The sequence below is a fragment of the Stigmatopora argus genome, chromosome 22 (assembly GCF_051989625.1).
Source record: "Stigmatopora argus isolate UIUO_Sarg chromosome 22, RoL_Sarg_1.0, whole genome shotgun sequence".
NCBI lineage: Eukaryota > Metazoa > Chordata > Actinopteri > Syngnathiformes > Syngnathidae > Stigmatopora > Stigmatopora argus.
The window spans coordinates 4,844,741-4,860,218 of record NC_135408.1 but is presented as its reverse complement, the minus strand read 5'-3'; the positions used below and the strand labels follow the sequence as shown (position 1 = coordinate 4,860,218).

The window sequence follows — 15,478 nt, the reverse complement described above, 5'->3', positions numbered from 1 at the left end:
AATCAAATTTTCAGTTCACTTTTACTGTCGTCCTTTAGCTGTTGGTACATCTACTTATCAAATTGTTGGGTGTATGTTGGTGCTTTGACAAATTCTAGGTTGCCATGTCAATACTGTAATTATAAAAAGAAAAAAGCACACATGGGCAAATGTTTGTATTCGGTCCTTTATATTAAAATTTTAACCATGCAGGTGAACGCAGACCTCTTCTGTGTATAAAAGCTCCTTTTGTTTAACAGACTAAAATTTCATCCTTTGCTCCATTCTTATAGGCTCTTTAAGGTGCGTTGCCTTTTTCTTCCTGTATCATCATTATCGTCCTTCCATTCCTGCGTTTGGATCTTTCTGTATGTCTGGAAAAACAGCTCCATGTCCACCTGCATTGTGGAGTTGCGGAAGTCCGCGGCAGCCCTGGCCTGCTCCACCTCTCGGATCCTGACCTCAGCTGCGCTCTGGCTGCGCCTCTGCTGCTCCAAACGGTCACGAAGTGCTGCCACCTGCCGCTCCAGGGCGTCGTTGCAGCGCACCAGACTGTGGCGAAAGAGACAAAAGGTTCTGGTGAATATTGCCTGGTTCTGCTGGTTAGAATCCAGTAAAAAAAACTATCCAGAATAGAAGCCAAAGATGTGTATCACTGTACCTTTGGATCCTGGCTTGGTACTCAGTCCTCTGCTGGGTCATCTGCTGACGAAGCTCGGCCAGGAGCAACTGCGCATCATCCGGCTGTGACTCAGGCTCGGATGCTGAAATCTCTGGAGGACCAGAAGGGAGGAACACATCAGAGCTCCCTGTGCTAAGAGGGCTGAGGATTGAGCCAGATGTTGGGGTGTTCAAATGGCGTCCTCCGTTAGGGTCAATTCCTGCATCGCCTTCAAGGTGTTGGTCATCTTCTGCAGCTTGACTTGCAGGGGATGTTTTTGGCATCTCGTCAAGACTGACCTGACCCCCACAGCTCCCACTATTGAGCAGCGGTAGGACCTCGCAGGAGGACCATGATGACGAGTCATTGACAGTCTGCCAAGCTTCAGATTCTTCACCAGAGTCTTGTTCCGCTTTGGAGTGTAAATGTTCACTCTTGACATCCTCTATCGTCTGACTGGAATGCACACTGTTCAGGTTGTCATAATCGGATGGGGTGCTGTCTTCCTGTGCCTCACTGCTGCCCTCACTGGCTTCTTGGGGATGGCCGTCTTGTGCCGCCGCGATTTGGGTGGCACCAACATTCCACAAAGGCGATCTTGCCAGTGCTTGGGAGCAAAAAGGTAACCATACTTGTTTTCAAATATCCATATTTCATCTTTTTCCGCAGTATAGCTTTTACAAAACTATCGACTAAGAACAGACTGAGTAATTTTGCCACCTGTGTCGATTGGTCCACTGGTCCAGACTTCCATCCAGCTCATGAGCTCACATTTAGGCTCCTTAGATCTGTGGACATCTGCAGGAGGCGATCCACAACTGGTCAGGTCCTGGCATTGCTCTCTGGATTTCCCATCGTAGTGGTTCTGAAGGTTCTGAATTGAGGGAGGTAAAGGTAAGAAGCAGTTTTCTGGGTGCGATGATGTGTAGCGATGGCCCAGGAGTCTCTTGTGGCCAGAGGTGGATGCCGCTGGAGAAACAGAGCTGCAGGAAGATAGGAATAAGATATGTAATTATTTCATTAATTCCCCAAACGCTTTGTATTGGTGACTTACTACAGACATTTTGTCCATTGGTTTCAATAAATGTAGCGTTTTGTATTTCTCAAGTTTTTCACCTCTATAGAGAGTGAGTAGTATTGGCAACCTTTGGATTTACTTAGAGTTTAGCTTTGAGAGTCGGCGGCATGGAACTCGTTTAAAAATCACAAACATACCTTGTACTCTGTCCCGGCTCTTGGCCTCGAGGCGCAATAAGTGGCAGGGACATCTGGCGAGAGCAGAAGGATTGGTGAAAATGAGGTCGTCTGAGAGCAGCAGGCGACAAGTTTAACCCTGTGGCGGTATTCGCAGGAACCGGTATTGAGACTCTGGCGAACAGGGATAGGTGTTCCTTGATCAGTTCCAACATCAGGGCTTGGACCAGTCCTGCACCTGCAACAAAAACTGTCAGTCTTTGACATTAAAACCGGACCACCTGAACTCTGTGAGTTAGCGTTTACCCCCCATGATGTTTTGTTGGTCTTCTGCTTTGGCCCGGAGAATGTTTGGTCCAAAGACCATGGCCAAGTTATGGCAGCTCATCTTGTTCCCCTTTGAGTGACTTTGGACCTCATTGAGAAAACTGTACACAAGCAAAGCAAAGATTATTTGTGGTAGTAAGAGCAGCCAGACACGAGTATTGAGTATTTATGACTGGTTTTACTGGCATATAAACTTGAGAAGGTTAAAATTGGCCACTGGTAGCTCCTGGAGAAGGTTCCTCAATTCATCCAATCCCTGTAAAGGCACAGACAATGTTTTCCTTTTCATCAACAATTAAATTTTCTACGGAGTACCGCAGCACCTGCATGCGGTCACTTAAAAGCTTTTGACCACTGAGTAAGAAGTCTTTGTGATGGCTGAACGGAACCAAAGGCTCTGGCAGCTGTCGCAAGTAGAGCTTCAACAGTGATGCCACTGTGTGGACATCTGTGTTGCTGCAAACACAGAAAACTTATCTAGAAATTGCCATGAGTCTTGGATAACATCAGTTTTTTCTTTTTACGTTAAAAGCATAAAGTCCCCACCTGTCGAAGGAGGGCCTCTCCCCAGCGTCGAAGGCTTCCTGCAACTCTTTCACCAAGCTTGATCGTCCCGGTTGTCGAAACAAGTCCACCTCCTGGAGACCCCGCTCACGAATGAAGGCCACGCACTGCTCCACCACCAGAGGGACCGAGCGTATGCCGTAACGACGCTCGTACAATACCGTCTCTTCCAGACGCTGACCAAAGACGCCTAAGCAGTAAAGGTAGGATATGTGGAGATGCAGTCATTTTAACCTGTGGTAGTTAAAGTTTTGCCGAGCTGTGGTAGAATTGGCTTGACCCATGTTTACGCCAAAGATGGTTACTTCATCTGGTGCAAAGTACATTCAGTACAAATTTGAGGATGAAAAGACCCATTGGGTGTACCTGTGAAGGGGATCCAGACTCCCTTGTTGAGGCTTTTCAGCCACTCATCCCCCTGGCCAGCGCTGTTGGACAGGAAGAAGTATGAGCCTGGGCTGGCCAAAACGTCTCTGTTCCCTGCAACAACCAACCCAAAAATGCTTTTTATGTTTCGAGTGATAGAAAACCAAGTCCTATCAAAACTATTTAGTCAGTCATACTGCCGTGTGGTCATTTTTTTATCCCTTTGGTTAAGCCAGGTTCGGTGGCGGAGCAGAAACTATTTATTGAACTAAAGAGGAAATGACTATGTTAATTGGAGATAAGATCACAGGAGGTCAGGCTCTAAACATCTCAATTATTGTCAAGACATTATTTCTAGATTTGCAGTAGTAAATGGACATTATTATTATTTTGTACCTTATATTTTTCAATTTAAGACACATGCTAGTCAAGACTTTCGGCTTCCATTATGCTTCACTGTGTCTCCTCTTCAAAGTCAAATTTGAAGAACGTCAAAACCCCTTAGTAAGCATTTGACCTAAAGGACACACATATGATCTAATGGGATTAATATGTTGTTTGTGTGTATGTCACCTTTGAGGCCTGCTCTGTCATGTTTCCAGGACTTGAAGCAGCTGAGTCCCATGCTGCAGAACTCTGTCGCTCGCAGATTGTCTAGGTAACGATGATTGTTAAACGCTCTCGTGCAACTTGAACTGTTTTTTAAAATTATTTTTAAATAAGGCTGGTACAAAGTGAGTCAATTTGGGCTGTTTTGTTTCATCAATCATTGAATTTTTAGCTCTTTTTGTCTCCATCTAAAAGATCTTTGGTCAAGGGATTCTAGAGATTATGTAACTGTTCATTTTCCTCACTTTTCTAAAACAAACAGTCTACACTCCAGTCTTTACCATGACCCTGAAAAATTAGGCGCTACAGGAAAGTTCACGTTGCTGACTTCTTGGGATGATGTTGAAGCAATTACAATGTCTGGCAGGACATCTCTTTGGAGTGTGGTCCGTAAGTAGGATGAACTCCTGCCTTGCTTTTGAGCAAATTAAAGGGAAAGATGGATGGTCCTGGAATATATTCATCACCGGGAGTTGCATTGATATTCATTCGATATGTCCTTAAAGTTGATTGATTGGTCGTCAGTCCAGGGTATCATCTGGGCAGCAGATGAACAGAATATGTCATGCAGACACTAAAGGGTTGTAAGCTTCTACAAAACAGGCCTAGGAAGGAAAAACACACTCTGGATGACTCTTAACCTCAAGTCTTGGTGCCTTTTGGAAATTCTTCATATTGAAACCTGGTTTCCCAGTTGTTCAAGCATTACTATACAAATGTGTGTAGTAGTGCTATATCTTCAAAAAGAGAGTTTTGCCCAAAGTATTTCAGGGTTAGGATTCCTAATGACCAGTATTTGATTCATAAGATCCTCTAAAACAAATCTGTGAAAGTATGGAAAGGAGGGAAACTCATGATGTCCAAGGAAGAGGTCAAACCTTCAGAATTGAGATCTCAGGGACTGGAGCTGGTAACTGGTATTTATAGATATTCAATTGGAGAATACATCAGGGTTATAATAGAGCATAAAAAGCTTGAGGCCAGGCAGGATAAGATGGCATTTCCATAGTAGTTCCAGAACCTAAAACAGTGACTAAAACTGTTTTCTTTTATCTTGGAGATAATCCTAGTCTTTCTCTTGGTGGGCCTCACAAAGCAACTGTTCTCTTCTTGTCCGTATCCTGCTTAACAACTGAACCTTTTAAAGAAAACAGACATCATCCATCTCTTGCATCCTCCTATAACAAGTGTCTTCATACAAATGTGCTTATTTCTCCCTCTGAAAGCTTCAGCCTTTGACTCCTCCAGTTAAAGGGTAAGTCCCACGGCAGACAAAACCCCCTTTGGACTGCTCTGGACTTACTCTGTAAGTCCATTTTTTTCTGGCTGTCGGATATCACAAAAGCAGTATTATTCCATCAGTCTTGGAAGTTGTGTCCCATTTTTCCTGGTGAACCCTCATAAAAATCCAAATCTAAAGGAGCCCTCTTTTCACACTCCCTTTAAGTGGACGTCCTGTCTGATCCTAGAACATCTTGATGTCCTCTTTGCTCGCTTCCATCCCGTCCCCCGTTCTTTTCTTTCTTCTTCGCCCGGCTTGTCCCTCTTTTTGTCCAGCTTGTCCTTTCCCTATGTTCCTTCTCCCTCCCTCGTTCTCTCTCTCCCATTTCCCAGCACTACGTGTGGCCTCGGGTCCCCCCTCCTCCCCATTTACATCATCAATAACGGTGGTGCTGTATATGTGTGCTAGTGCATTAGGAAAATTGGTTCTCTGCGACGCAGACCTCTTTTACCCCAGTAATCACAGCAGAAAGAAAGAGAGAGAGAGAGAGCGCGAAAGACGAAGAGAGATAGAGATGATCTGCCTCTAAATCTGTTGCTGAGATATGGCCTACTGCAAGACACGCTCACGCACAGTCTCCATGATTTACATTAAAGGAAGACAGACTGGTTTTCTCTGACAACATTTGAACACACTGGAAAAAGCCACTCTGTCAACTTGATTTCCTTTTTTTCTTTGTGCCGTATTGGAAATAATTTAGAAATGATTTAAGTTCATGAAATTAATTCAAAAACGTGTGGCTACTTTCACTTGGATAATTGGAAAGCCAATAGCAATTCCCTAGAGACCTATTTCGGATCTACGTATTGGAAAGCCTGCCACCACTGACCCTTTTATCCATCTGTTTTCTTTAGGTGGGTGAACTGGTGACTTTCTCTGCTGACCTTAGGGAAGAGAAATGGGGTACAGTCTGGTTATGTTCACCAGTCAATTGCAGATATGCTGTGTATCAGTGGTCCTCAACACGTCTATGACAATCTACCTGTCAATCATCAAGGTACTATTTGTAGCTCACATGACACTAAGATTTCATCCACTCCGTTGTTTTGGATTTGGGCCCAAACAATGTTTCATTTGTACGACCACTTCACAATGTGCCTGGATTAATATTCACATTGCAGGACTTGAAATGCTTTTGATTTTATTTAAAATTATTTTTGGAACATGCATATCTCTTAACGATCATCAGGCTCTCTATCAAATTGCAGGCGAAAGCCTCGTCCAACATAAACGAGCTGTGACAGCTTCTCGTTAAGTGGTAGATTGAATTGGACACTTCAAACGTGCTTCAATACAGTTCCATTTCATGGTAATGGAAGTGAACCATCTCAGCTCTGTGCCGAGCAAGAATCCTCAATATTTTTTTTATAAAATGTAGACAGAATAGGTCATTTTGACGCATTTGTTTCTTTAGTATATCTACATACATAACAGCTGAGCTTTGTCAGTAGCCTTTAAGAAAAATGTAGATCGCAGGAAGTTGGCTCCTTGAAAAATAGATCTTGGAGCAAAACAGTGTAAGCACTAACTAACCACTGGGTACCTCAGTAAAAAATATGAAGACTGTTTCTTGCAATTAAACTACTAGGTCAAAACTTAAATTTTATGGTAAACTGGGAATTATTTTTATCAATACAAAGATTATCATCACAAAGTACAGGAGAACAAGGGCTTTAGGTAGGAGCCCTGAGGAATCCCACAAGGTTTATTTCCAAGTCTAAGAAGATGGAAGGTCAAATGGTGGAAGTGATATATATTAACGACCGGTCATACATCTACCTGATCAATTGTCTCTTCTAATTCAGCCCTAGAGCTTTAACAGCTGTCCTTCAATACACGCTGCACTGGGAACTGCCATGAAAACAACATAACTCTGCATGTGTCTAAGTAACAAGCTTTTCAGTGAATTAAATGTTGAAGTGCCTCCTCTCACTAATTGAATTCATAAATCATGCTCCAGTAAATATACAAATAAATTGTTTCTTTTAGTACTTCAATTCAAGGGCCAAAATTTGCTAGTTTTACTCTATTTTAGCATTATAGTGTTTTTAAAGTATTTCTCTATTTTTAGCATTGTAGTGTTTTTAAAGTTTTTCTCGATTTTTAGCATTGTAGTGTTTTTAAAATGTATGTTGTATATCTGCTTGGAAATGAACTGTTTAACAAATTTAAACTACAGTATACATATTCCCATTATTAATTCCGTTTGCAAAGGAAATTAGATGGACAAAAAACTATCGTGATATAATATTATTGACAAAAACATTGTTTCATGGTATGCAGTCTTTATTGATATTGGGCAAGTATGAAATCAACGTATATCAAAATATTGGAATTCTACTGATATTTTCGCCATAATATTGTGAAATGCATTTTCAAATGTATGGCTGTATCACAAGACAATTGATATGGTAGTTAGCAAAATGTATATTCTATCTATAGGTACTGTTGTGATATAATAATTCCTAACTAATCTACACTTTATGAATACTAAACAGTATTGCACTAATATTGAAACAGTAACAGTACCAATAATGCACTAAAATTATATCAGGGAGTACTAAAAAATAACGTGCCAATACTGTGCAATATGTAATTTTCCAATATTCACTCATTCCCTGGCAACCCTCCCACCTTCAAATGGATTTGGACGTCAAAAAATAAAATATGGTCTTCCTTTGGCCAAGATGCACCTTCCGATTAATTAATTTATTACTAATAGCTGTCCAATCCATATGAAGCAGGAGGGTGGCAGCGAATGAATGACTCCAATTACTTTACAGTCAAGTGAGTCAACATGAAACATTTAATAATTTTCATAAAACATGGCATGGTTACAGTATTGGTACTGATCGATACCACACAGCTAGGTGTTAGAATCCCCACCTGTTACAACACTAATAAATATATACTTTTTCAAGAAGTAAATCCTAGTTATCAAATCAAAATCTGTGTTACCAAATTCCACATTTTATCCATCCATTTATGACAGCTTAAATTAACCTTTTATATGATTTGGATAGATGCTATTAAGGCGAAATTTGATGTGTCATGTTGCCCCCACAGCATATTATGTAATCAGTGTAATTTCCATACCAAATAACCCCTCCCACGACCGGTGGGTCACCACAAGAACGTGAGGCAGCTGTTGTTAACTTGTTCTGCTGTCTGGCTTGGGTGTGTGTAGCCAATCGTGTTGTCTTGTTAATTTTAGTTTGACTTTTTACATCAGGCGCTGTTGCCTTGCTCTTTTGCCACTTGACGCTAAAGATAGGTGTTGACTTACCATGTCAATTAAGGAACAGGAACATTGCTAAGATTTTTGTTTTGATGCCACCTCCATATAGTTGATATCTAGTAAACCGTCAAAATAAGAGAGGCTTTCGACAAGAGCCCTGAGGAACACCATGAGTCTATTTCATCTTTCCTTATAGATAAAATTTTCTCATAAAGAACCTAAAATCATTCAAAATAGAAAATCAGTTGCAGTGTCAGAGTTCACGTTCAGTTTCATTCATTTTGAATGCTTGTTATTAAACGTGTGACGCATTTTGACATTCTAGGCGAAGAACCAAGACCTCACGCCTCATAAAATTTGTACATATGCGTGTACCCTTACATTACAAAACCATTATCTCCTAGTAAAATTAGAACGGCCGTGTTTTCTTTTTTGAAAAAGGAGCCCGTGCCGGGTCGTCATCTGGGAGTGGGACAGCGGTGTTTCCTCCCCTTTGCCCACCTTACTCCCCGTCTCTCATTTCACTGCGTCTGGCTGTGACTTTTACCACCGTTGCGGGGTTTCGAGGGAATGTTCGACGTCTTGCTTTTTCGAAGGACATCGTGTTTTATTGCACTGGTCACGCCAAATCCGTAACCCCTTTTTTGGCAGGCCACGCGGCATCCGGCACTCACGTTCCACCTTGTGGAGGAGAAAAAGTGGAGCAGTAAGATAACTGGAGGCAGACAAGGTAGCAGGAGAACCCAGAGAATCGAGCTAAGAGAGCACACAACTGAAGTCATTCTGCGTTCAGTGGATTAAGGTAAATTCAAACAATTCTCAGAGTTGAATAAGACTAACTTTCTATTTCGATTTATATTAACTTGCCAAAAATGATCTGTGATAAATGTCCCAAAACAACAATGGAAATTAAATAACATAATATTTGGTTTGATTAGGTAAAATGTGTGCCTTTCTATTTCTATGCAATTAATCCATAGTCCACTGTCTGGAAGTATATTATAATTTTTAAATATAAATGCAAACTAGACACAGCGTCCATTATCTGTTTGATTTTTTTTTAATGAATCTTTGTGTAGCAAAGCTTTTTGGAATTGTCAGTAATTATAATCATCATTATGAAACTTTAAAATTCAATATTTTTTAAATATATGTACAACTAACACATTCACAATAAATATTTTTATTCATTGCAAGTTCGGCAATTCCACTCATTGTAATATGTCATTCATTTAGTCAATTAAATTATTTTAAAATCTCCAAATTTTTAGAAAGAGCAAGACGATTTTGGCTTAAATTTACTCAAATTGTAAGAAACAAAATTGAAGTTTGATTCTATTTTCCATTTTATTTTGATAGGAGAGATTTCTATTTTCTTTTTTATATTTAAAAAAATATATAATTAGGCATTGACATTTATAGACATTAAATTTCAGTAGTAGTAACTTGTAAATGTTGAACGAAAGTAACATAAATACGGTGCAAAACATATTTTTCTCTTCATTATTTGGTGCTGGCACCAAAATGTTAAGTCATAACTTCACCAAAAAAAACTCTTTCTAATGGAACAATCTATTCAATAATTGCTTTGTAGATTTCCAACAACATCAAAATACTCAAGTTCTTTTCGGAATCATCTACATTTAAAAAAATGCTTGAAAAAAAATAGATTTGTTGCCTTGGCCTAGCAGAACATAAAAATGACAAAAAAAACAAAAAAATAGAGGTTTTGGCCATACCAGCCTAACTGAAATGTATCATCCCCCCAAATGAAAATAGTGGCTAGCGATATCCTAAATACGCTGAAGCTTGGCTGACATGATGTCCACTCCATTTGACACCCCTGGCAGCAGCTTTGAGACTTTCAGGGTCTAAAGTGAGTGACAACAACCCTTCGCGTTGACAAGCGCTAAGAGTCTTCCTCACCACCATTGATTTACAGTCTAGCGCCTCAGCCGCTGACACCATATGATTTTTTTAAATCACATCAAACGCATAAAGCCTGTGGCCCTATAATTTGCTGGTGACTATAATAAACCAAGAGAAAATGACTTTTGTAGGTGTATTGTTTAAATATTAATAACTTCTACTATATCTGCATTTTTTAAATACTACGTAGAATGAAAATCAAAAAATGTGTGCCCTACGACTGACTGGCGACCAGTCTAGGGTAGTGATGTCCTGAACCGATGCTCAGTATCGGCGCCCTAAATGACTATTTTTGTAGTATTGGATTTAGTCAGAAGATAGAATCTGATCCAGTAGTCACGTGTTTTAGTACCATCATTGCCTTTTGGCTGTTGTAATTGAAACCAATAGGCAAATATATCTGTCTTTGTCTAATATTCTTTAGAAATTAATAATCGTAAGTAAGCATAATGTAATATAGAGCATTTCTTGACTTGAATACAAAAAAAATAGGATTTATACTTTACTGCTCACGTATTTTGCATTATTTTTACTGTTTTAAAAATATGAGCATCAGTTCGGCACAGAATCGGTATTGGAAAAACATATCTTGAAAACAATCGGATGGAGTCGGAAGTCCCAAAGTCAGTATAGGGACATCCCTAGTTTAGGGTGTATACTTTGCCTTTTGCCCAAAGTCTGCTGGATTTGGCTCCAGCACCCCATGACCCTAACAAGGACCTGACGCATTAATAAGTGAATTCAGCAAAGTTTATAAAAAAATAAAAAATAAACATTTTTACAACATTTAACAAGAACTTAACAAAGAGGGCCTTGCTCCCTAAACTTCACCTGCTTTTATTGTTAAAAAAAACAGAATATTTTGCTAGAAAGCATTGCCAATCTCATTTTATTCCGGTCCAAATTTGTCCTCGAAGTGAGGATGAGGTGACGAAAAGGTGAGTATGCAAGATAGAGTGTGGTTGCCCCCCAACCGACCCTTCAAGCAGCCAAAGGCATGTTTCCTATTTGTAGAAAGGGGCTTATGGGGTGTTGGAGGAGGGGTGCGAGACCTTGGCCTACGTGCACAACATCACACACTTGCTCTTGAATTGTTATGAGAATGGCAATCAACGCATCCTAAGTTCATCTAGAAATTCAGGAAAAGTACACAAGTCAAATGGTGGCCTATTAAAATCAGGAACGAACTCCACCGGGCTGGCAAAGCATGCATTCACATTTGATGAAAAAGAAAACTGATATTAAAGGCCATATTTTGTACTTGAGTGTTTTTCCCGCTATGTCCCGCAGCTTCTCCAATAACCTAATTTCCCCAAAGGGATCATTGCAGTTTCACATTATCATATCTCCTCTGCGGGAAGCCGAAATGTCTCATTCACTAAGTATAGCTTTGAAAACAGACACGATGGAATCAGTATGTCATGAAGCTGAGGAAACGTCGAGCTCGGAATTCTGGGCGAATTCACGGCGTGTGTTACAAGCTGTAAACATCCATCATCTTTGTGCCCCATTTGAAATCCTCTTTTACTGTAAGAAATTTGGGTTAAGAGGTCACAAGTAGAAACCAATTCACTCTGAGACAAGATCTTTCAAATCGCAAGCCAAAAACAATGACCTACAAAAGGAAAAGAAACAGGAAACAAAGCAGATTTTTTTCCTCCTGTGTTTAATGACTGTTCAAAACAATCTTAAGGTATTTAACTGCAAATAAAATGAGGCAGCCGTCTTAACTGAACTCGACCGCAAAACGTTATAGAATAGTAGTCATGTTTGTCATTACGCCATCTTTTGACTATTTTAAGACACTTGTCTTTTTATTCAAACCAGGTGTCCACTCTCGTTTCTTGATCAGAGAAGGTGAAGCAAGGCTAGGCGGTTCAGGAACACCAGTACCATGGGCAGGAAAGACCAGGACATTGGTTCTTGGTTAGGTATTTCATCTGCATGAATCTTTTTCAAGTTGTGACCCTGGACTGCTTTTAAGTGATCCACTTTGTCTTTGGTAGACAGCAACAAGGGCAAAAGTGACTCAGTCCATGTTGAGACAAAGAACAGTACAAGTGATGACCTACACAGCTCAGCAAGGTTTTGCAATTCGGTATGCACGTTCCCCAACTTCTTTTGCAGATACTCACTGTCACAGATCTTTAAATGAGAAACACTACATGTGCTACCACTCTTCAATATTTTTTACACTTTAGCTCGAGTCCACTCACCTCAGCGATGACATTACGAGTAGTCAAGCCGGTAGGAGCCAAGACATCGGCGAAGAGACGGGCCACATGCTCTACCACGTCGGGCTGGTGATTAAGCAACGCTGTAAGTGGCTTTTGGTTCTTTCGATCTTTGGGAATCAGGCGGTCGTAATTGAATGTGCTTTCCAGATGAGGTGGTGTCAACGCTTGGAGAGGGAACCTTCGGAAAGGTGGTTGAGTGTATTGACCGAGTCAAGTAAGCTATATTTTGATATTTTTTCAGGAAATGAGTTTCAAGCTTTATCAGAACTGCTTTTCCTCATTTTTCAGAGGTACACATGTGGCAGTGAAGATTGCTCGGAACATCAAATGCTTCTGGCAGGCAGCCAAGTGTGAGATTGCCGTTTTGGAGGAGATCAACTCCTTGGATGATGACAACAAATTGTGAGTTGATTCGTGGTCCAAAGACTTGTTATCTGAAATAGTAACTCCAAAGTACTACATAGTTGCTAAACAGCCAAATCTGTTAATAAAGCAACAGAAAAATTGTGTCTCTACAAAGGTGCTGTGCGGAACACCATAACATCAGAAAGAAAGCAAAATGCTACTCATTGAATCCTAGGGACAAAGTGTCAATACATTTTGCTTAAAATCACTCCTACTGACAACTTTTGACTTGATTTACATTTTTCCCCAGTGCATGTGTGAGGATGTTGGATTGGTTTGAGCACCAAGGTCACGTGTGCTTGGTCTTGGAGCTGCTGGGTCTCAGTACCTACGAGATCCTCTGGCAAAACCATTTCCAGCCGTTCAGCGTGGAGCAGATCCGACACATGGCCTACCAAATCTTCAGAGCTGTCAGCTGTGAGTTAAGAGTAATGAATAAAATTGTGCTCCCAAAGTTCAAAACCATTGGCTGGCATTGACGGGGACAGATTTCGAATATTCGTTCAATCGCTTCTAATGGTTGGACATCTCTTGGTGATAAACACATTTCTACTCATATTAGATGAATGGAAGTAGCCACATGATTGGAGGTCTATCACAAACAATGGCAGTTAAACAGTCAATGTGTTGAGATTGTTTCTAAAATTCCAAAGGTGTTCAACCTTTCAAATATGTTTTTTTCTTTTTCAGTCCTTCATCGCAATAAGCTGACTCACACCGATCTAAAACCAGAAAACATCCTATTTGTTTGCTCTGACTACGACATGGAGTTCAACAAGGATACGGTAAAGGACTCCCCACAGCTGCCCTCGATCTGCCACTCCTAAAAAAACTGAAGAGAAAACAATTGTTTACTTCAGAAAAAAGACGAGATGAAGATGAGGAGTCTGGATGTAAAGGTGGTGGACTTTGGTACTGCCGTTTTCGACCACGAACACCATGAATCCGTGGTCTCGACACGGCACTATCGAGCTCCAGAAATCATACTCGGTATTAATACACTTTTCATTCCAGTTTATTACACAAAATACTCATTTTCAAATCATCTTTTTGCTCTTCTGTGGCTTTATGCTTCCTTATTTTGAACATGTCTGCTCAGATCTGGGCTGGAACCAGTCGTGTGATGTGTGGAGTTTGGCCTGTGTTCTCATGGAGTACTACCTTGGACAGACACTATTCCCGGTATGTACACGAGCGAGAGCTGATCTTAACTTAACGACCCTTCCGACATTCCTGATTTAGAGGTTCAGAGTGGTGTCTGCTCAAATGGTTTGTTTGATATGGTGTAAGATTATATTCATGTTGCAGAAGAGGCTCTTCTTATACCTCACCATTTGTGAAAAATCCCAATGGAAGTCTTTCTTTTTTGTCCACCAAAAGCTGGTCGCCATATTGCTATTTATTGTTTCAGACCCATGACAGTAAGGAACATTTGGCCATGATGGAGAAAGTCCTGGGACCCATCCCACCAAAATTGCTTAAAAAAACAAGGTACCACGGATGCAAATATCTATTCCATGTACACTTTTTTGGGTTTGGGCTGGCTGGGATTGCATGATCAAGCACCACTAACACTGACAGTGATAGATGTCCAATCCAATTTGACTGGGGGATTGGCAGAGATTGAACAAGCACAATCAATATCAATGAGTTAACCCTTCATTCTCTACTGTACAGAAAGCAACAATACGTTCTCAATGGGCGACTGGACTGGGATGAGCACAGCTCCTCAGGAAAATTCATTCAAAAACACTGCAAGTCTCTCAAGGTATGCTACAAACACCAGTCTATGGGAGTGAAAGTTAAATCTGGACGCAAAACATGAAGTTGACTGAGTCTGGTCTGCTATGACAGAGTTTGCCGAGGCGCACCGAGGATGAGCGGCAGTTGTTGGATCTTCTGCTTTGCATGCTGGATTACGACGTGGATCGACGGATCACCGTGGAGGAGGCCCTGTGGCACCCATTTTTCCAACCCGCCAGAACAGCCAGACACAAACAAAGCTAAGACACATACTGCGTACCCCTCCCCTGTCCCCAATTTTTTTTACACCCTTTGTCAGCCAATAACATGTAATGTTGTGAAATGTTTCCACTTCAACCATATTTTCATAGTTTGAGTAGCATTTTAGAATTAATTTCCTTTCTTCCTCAATTAATGTGGATTAACATTGATTTAAACGTCTTAAATCTGGAGAAGAAAAAAACAGAGAATTTAGTTATCACCTCCTAAAGGGTGTTTACATGTTCAGGACACCTTGCAAATGTATAGATAGATGTACATATCATCAAGCGTATACTGTATATAGAATTACGTTGTACCTCAAGATACTGCTTAACTCATTAGTTGCCTGTGAGGGTGCTAGGCGTCCACTTAATTTTGCCTGGGAGGTGAGGAATAAACAAATGTTCGGATCGGAGGTCTCTCGCTGTCAATGGCACTGAAACGTGAGCATTCGCTGCCAATCCTCACAGTTTAAATGAATTAGACATCTTTTGCAGTAAATGGCAAGCAACGAGTTAAAGATTTGTCATTGTTTTGTTTTTTTAACTGAATTTTGTCATCATGGAGAGCATTCCTTTTGCTGTATCAAATTAGCTTCCTTTTCTGTTGATTCTTTGTGAATAAATATGTGCCGGTTCAACTTTATCAAAATATAAAAATTTGAAATGTTTGATAGTGTTACA

The 15,478-nt window shown here is 40.6% G+C and overlaps 2 protein-coding genes across 6 annotated transcripts; one reads left to right on the top strand and one right to left on the bottom strand.

The window, feature by feature from the left end:
* Nucleotides 1-38: 38 nt before the first annotated feature.
* Nucleotides 39-5,076, bottom strand: LOC144067860 (rho GTPase-activating protein 22). The gene is made up of 10 exons (XM_077591895.1): nt 3,665-5,076; nt 3,092-3,205; nt 2,708-2,915; nt 2,485-2,617; nt 2,344-2,417; nt 2,141-2,262; nt 1,856-2,072; nt 1,361-1,623; nt 641-1,247; nt 39-531 (listed from the first exon to the last, which is right to left on the bottom strand). Exons 1-10 carry the CDS (start codon nt 3,714-3,716, stop codon nt 267-269), a joined length of 2,055 nt encoding a protein of 684 aa, XP_077448021.1. The 5' UTR covers nt 3,717-5,076; the 3' UTR covers nt 39-266.
* On the top strand, nt 565-15,465 carry LOC144067861 (dual specificity protein kinase CLK2-like). Of its 5 annotated transcripts, none has more exons than XM_077591899.1 (17): nt 565-1,262; nt 2,694-2,928; nt 3,694-3,749; nt 5,837-5,979; nt 8,872-9,022; nt 11,977-12,080; nt 12,156-12,247; nt 12,351-12,468; nt 12,534-12,600; nt 12,675-12,788; nt 13,042-13,208; nt 13,482-13,576; nt 13,652-13,781; nt 13,891-13,973; nt 14,203-14,282; nt 14,469-14,559; nt 14,646-15,465. In XM_077591899.1, exons 6-17 carry the CDS (start codon nt 12,044-12,046, stop codon nt 14,796-14,798), a joined length of 1,227 nt encoding a protein of 408 aa, XP_077448025.1. In that variant the 5' UTR covers nt 565-1,262; nt 2,694-2,928; nt 3,694-3,749; nt 5,837-5,979; nt 8,872-9,022; nt 11,977-12,043; the 3' UTR covers nt 14,799-15,465. The 5 variants fall into 5 exon arrangements, with proteins under 5 accessions (XP_077448025.1, XP_077448023.1, XP_077448024.1 ...); XM_077591897.1 differs by having other exon boundaries at nt 1,387-2,928; XM_077591898.1 differs by lacking the exon at nt 3,694-3,749 and adding an exon at nt 4,927-4,955 and having other exon boundaries at nt 565-2,928.
* Nucleotides 15,466-15,478: the final 13 nt, after the last annotated feature.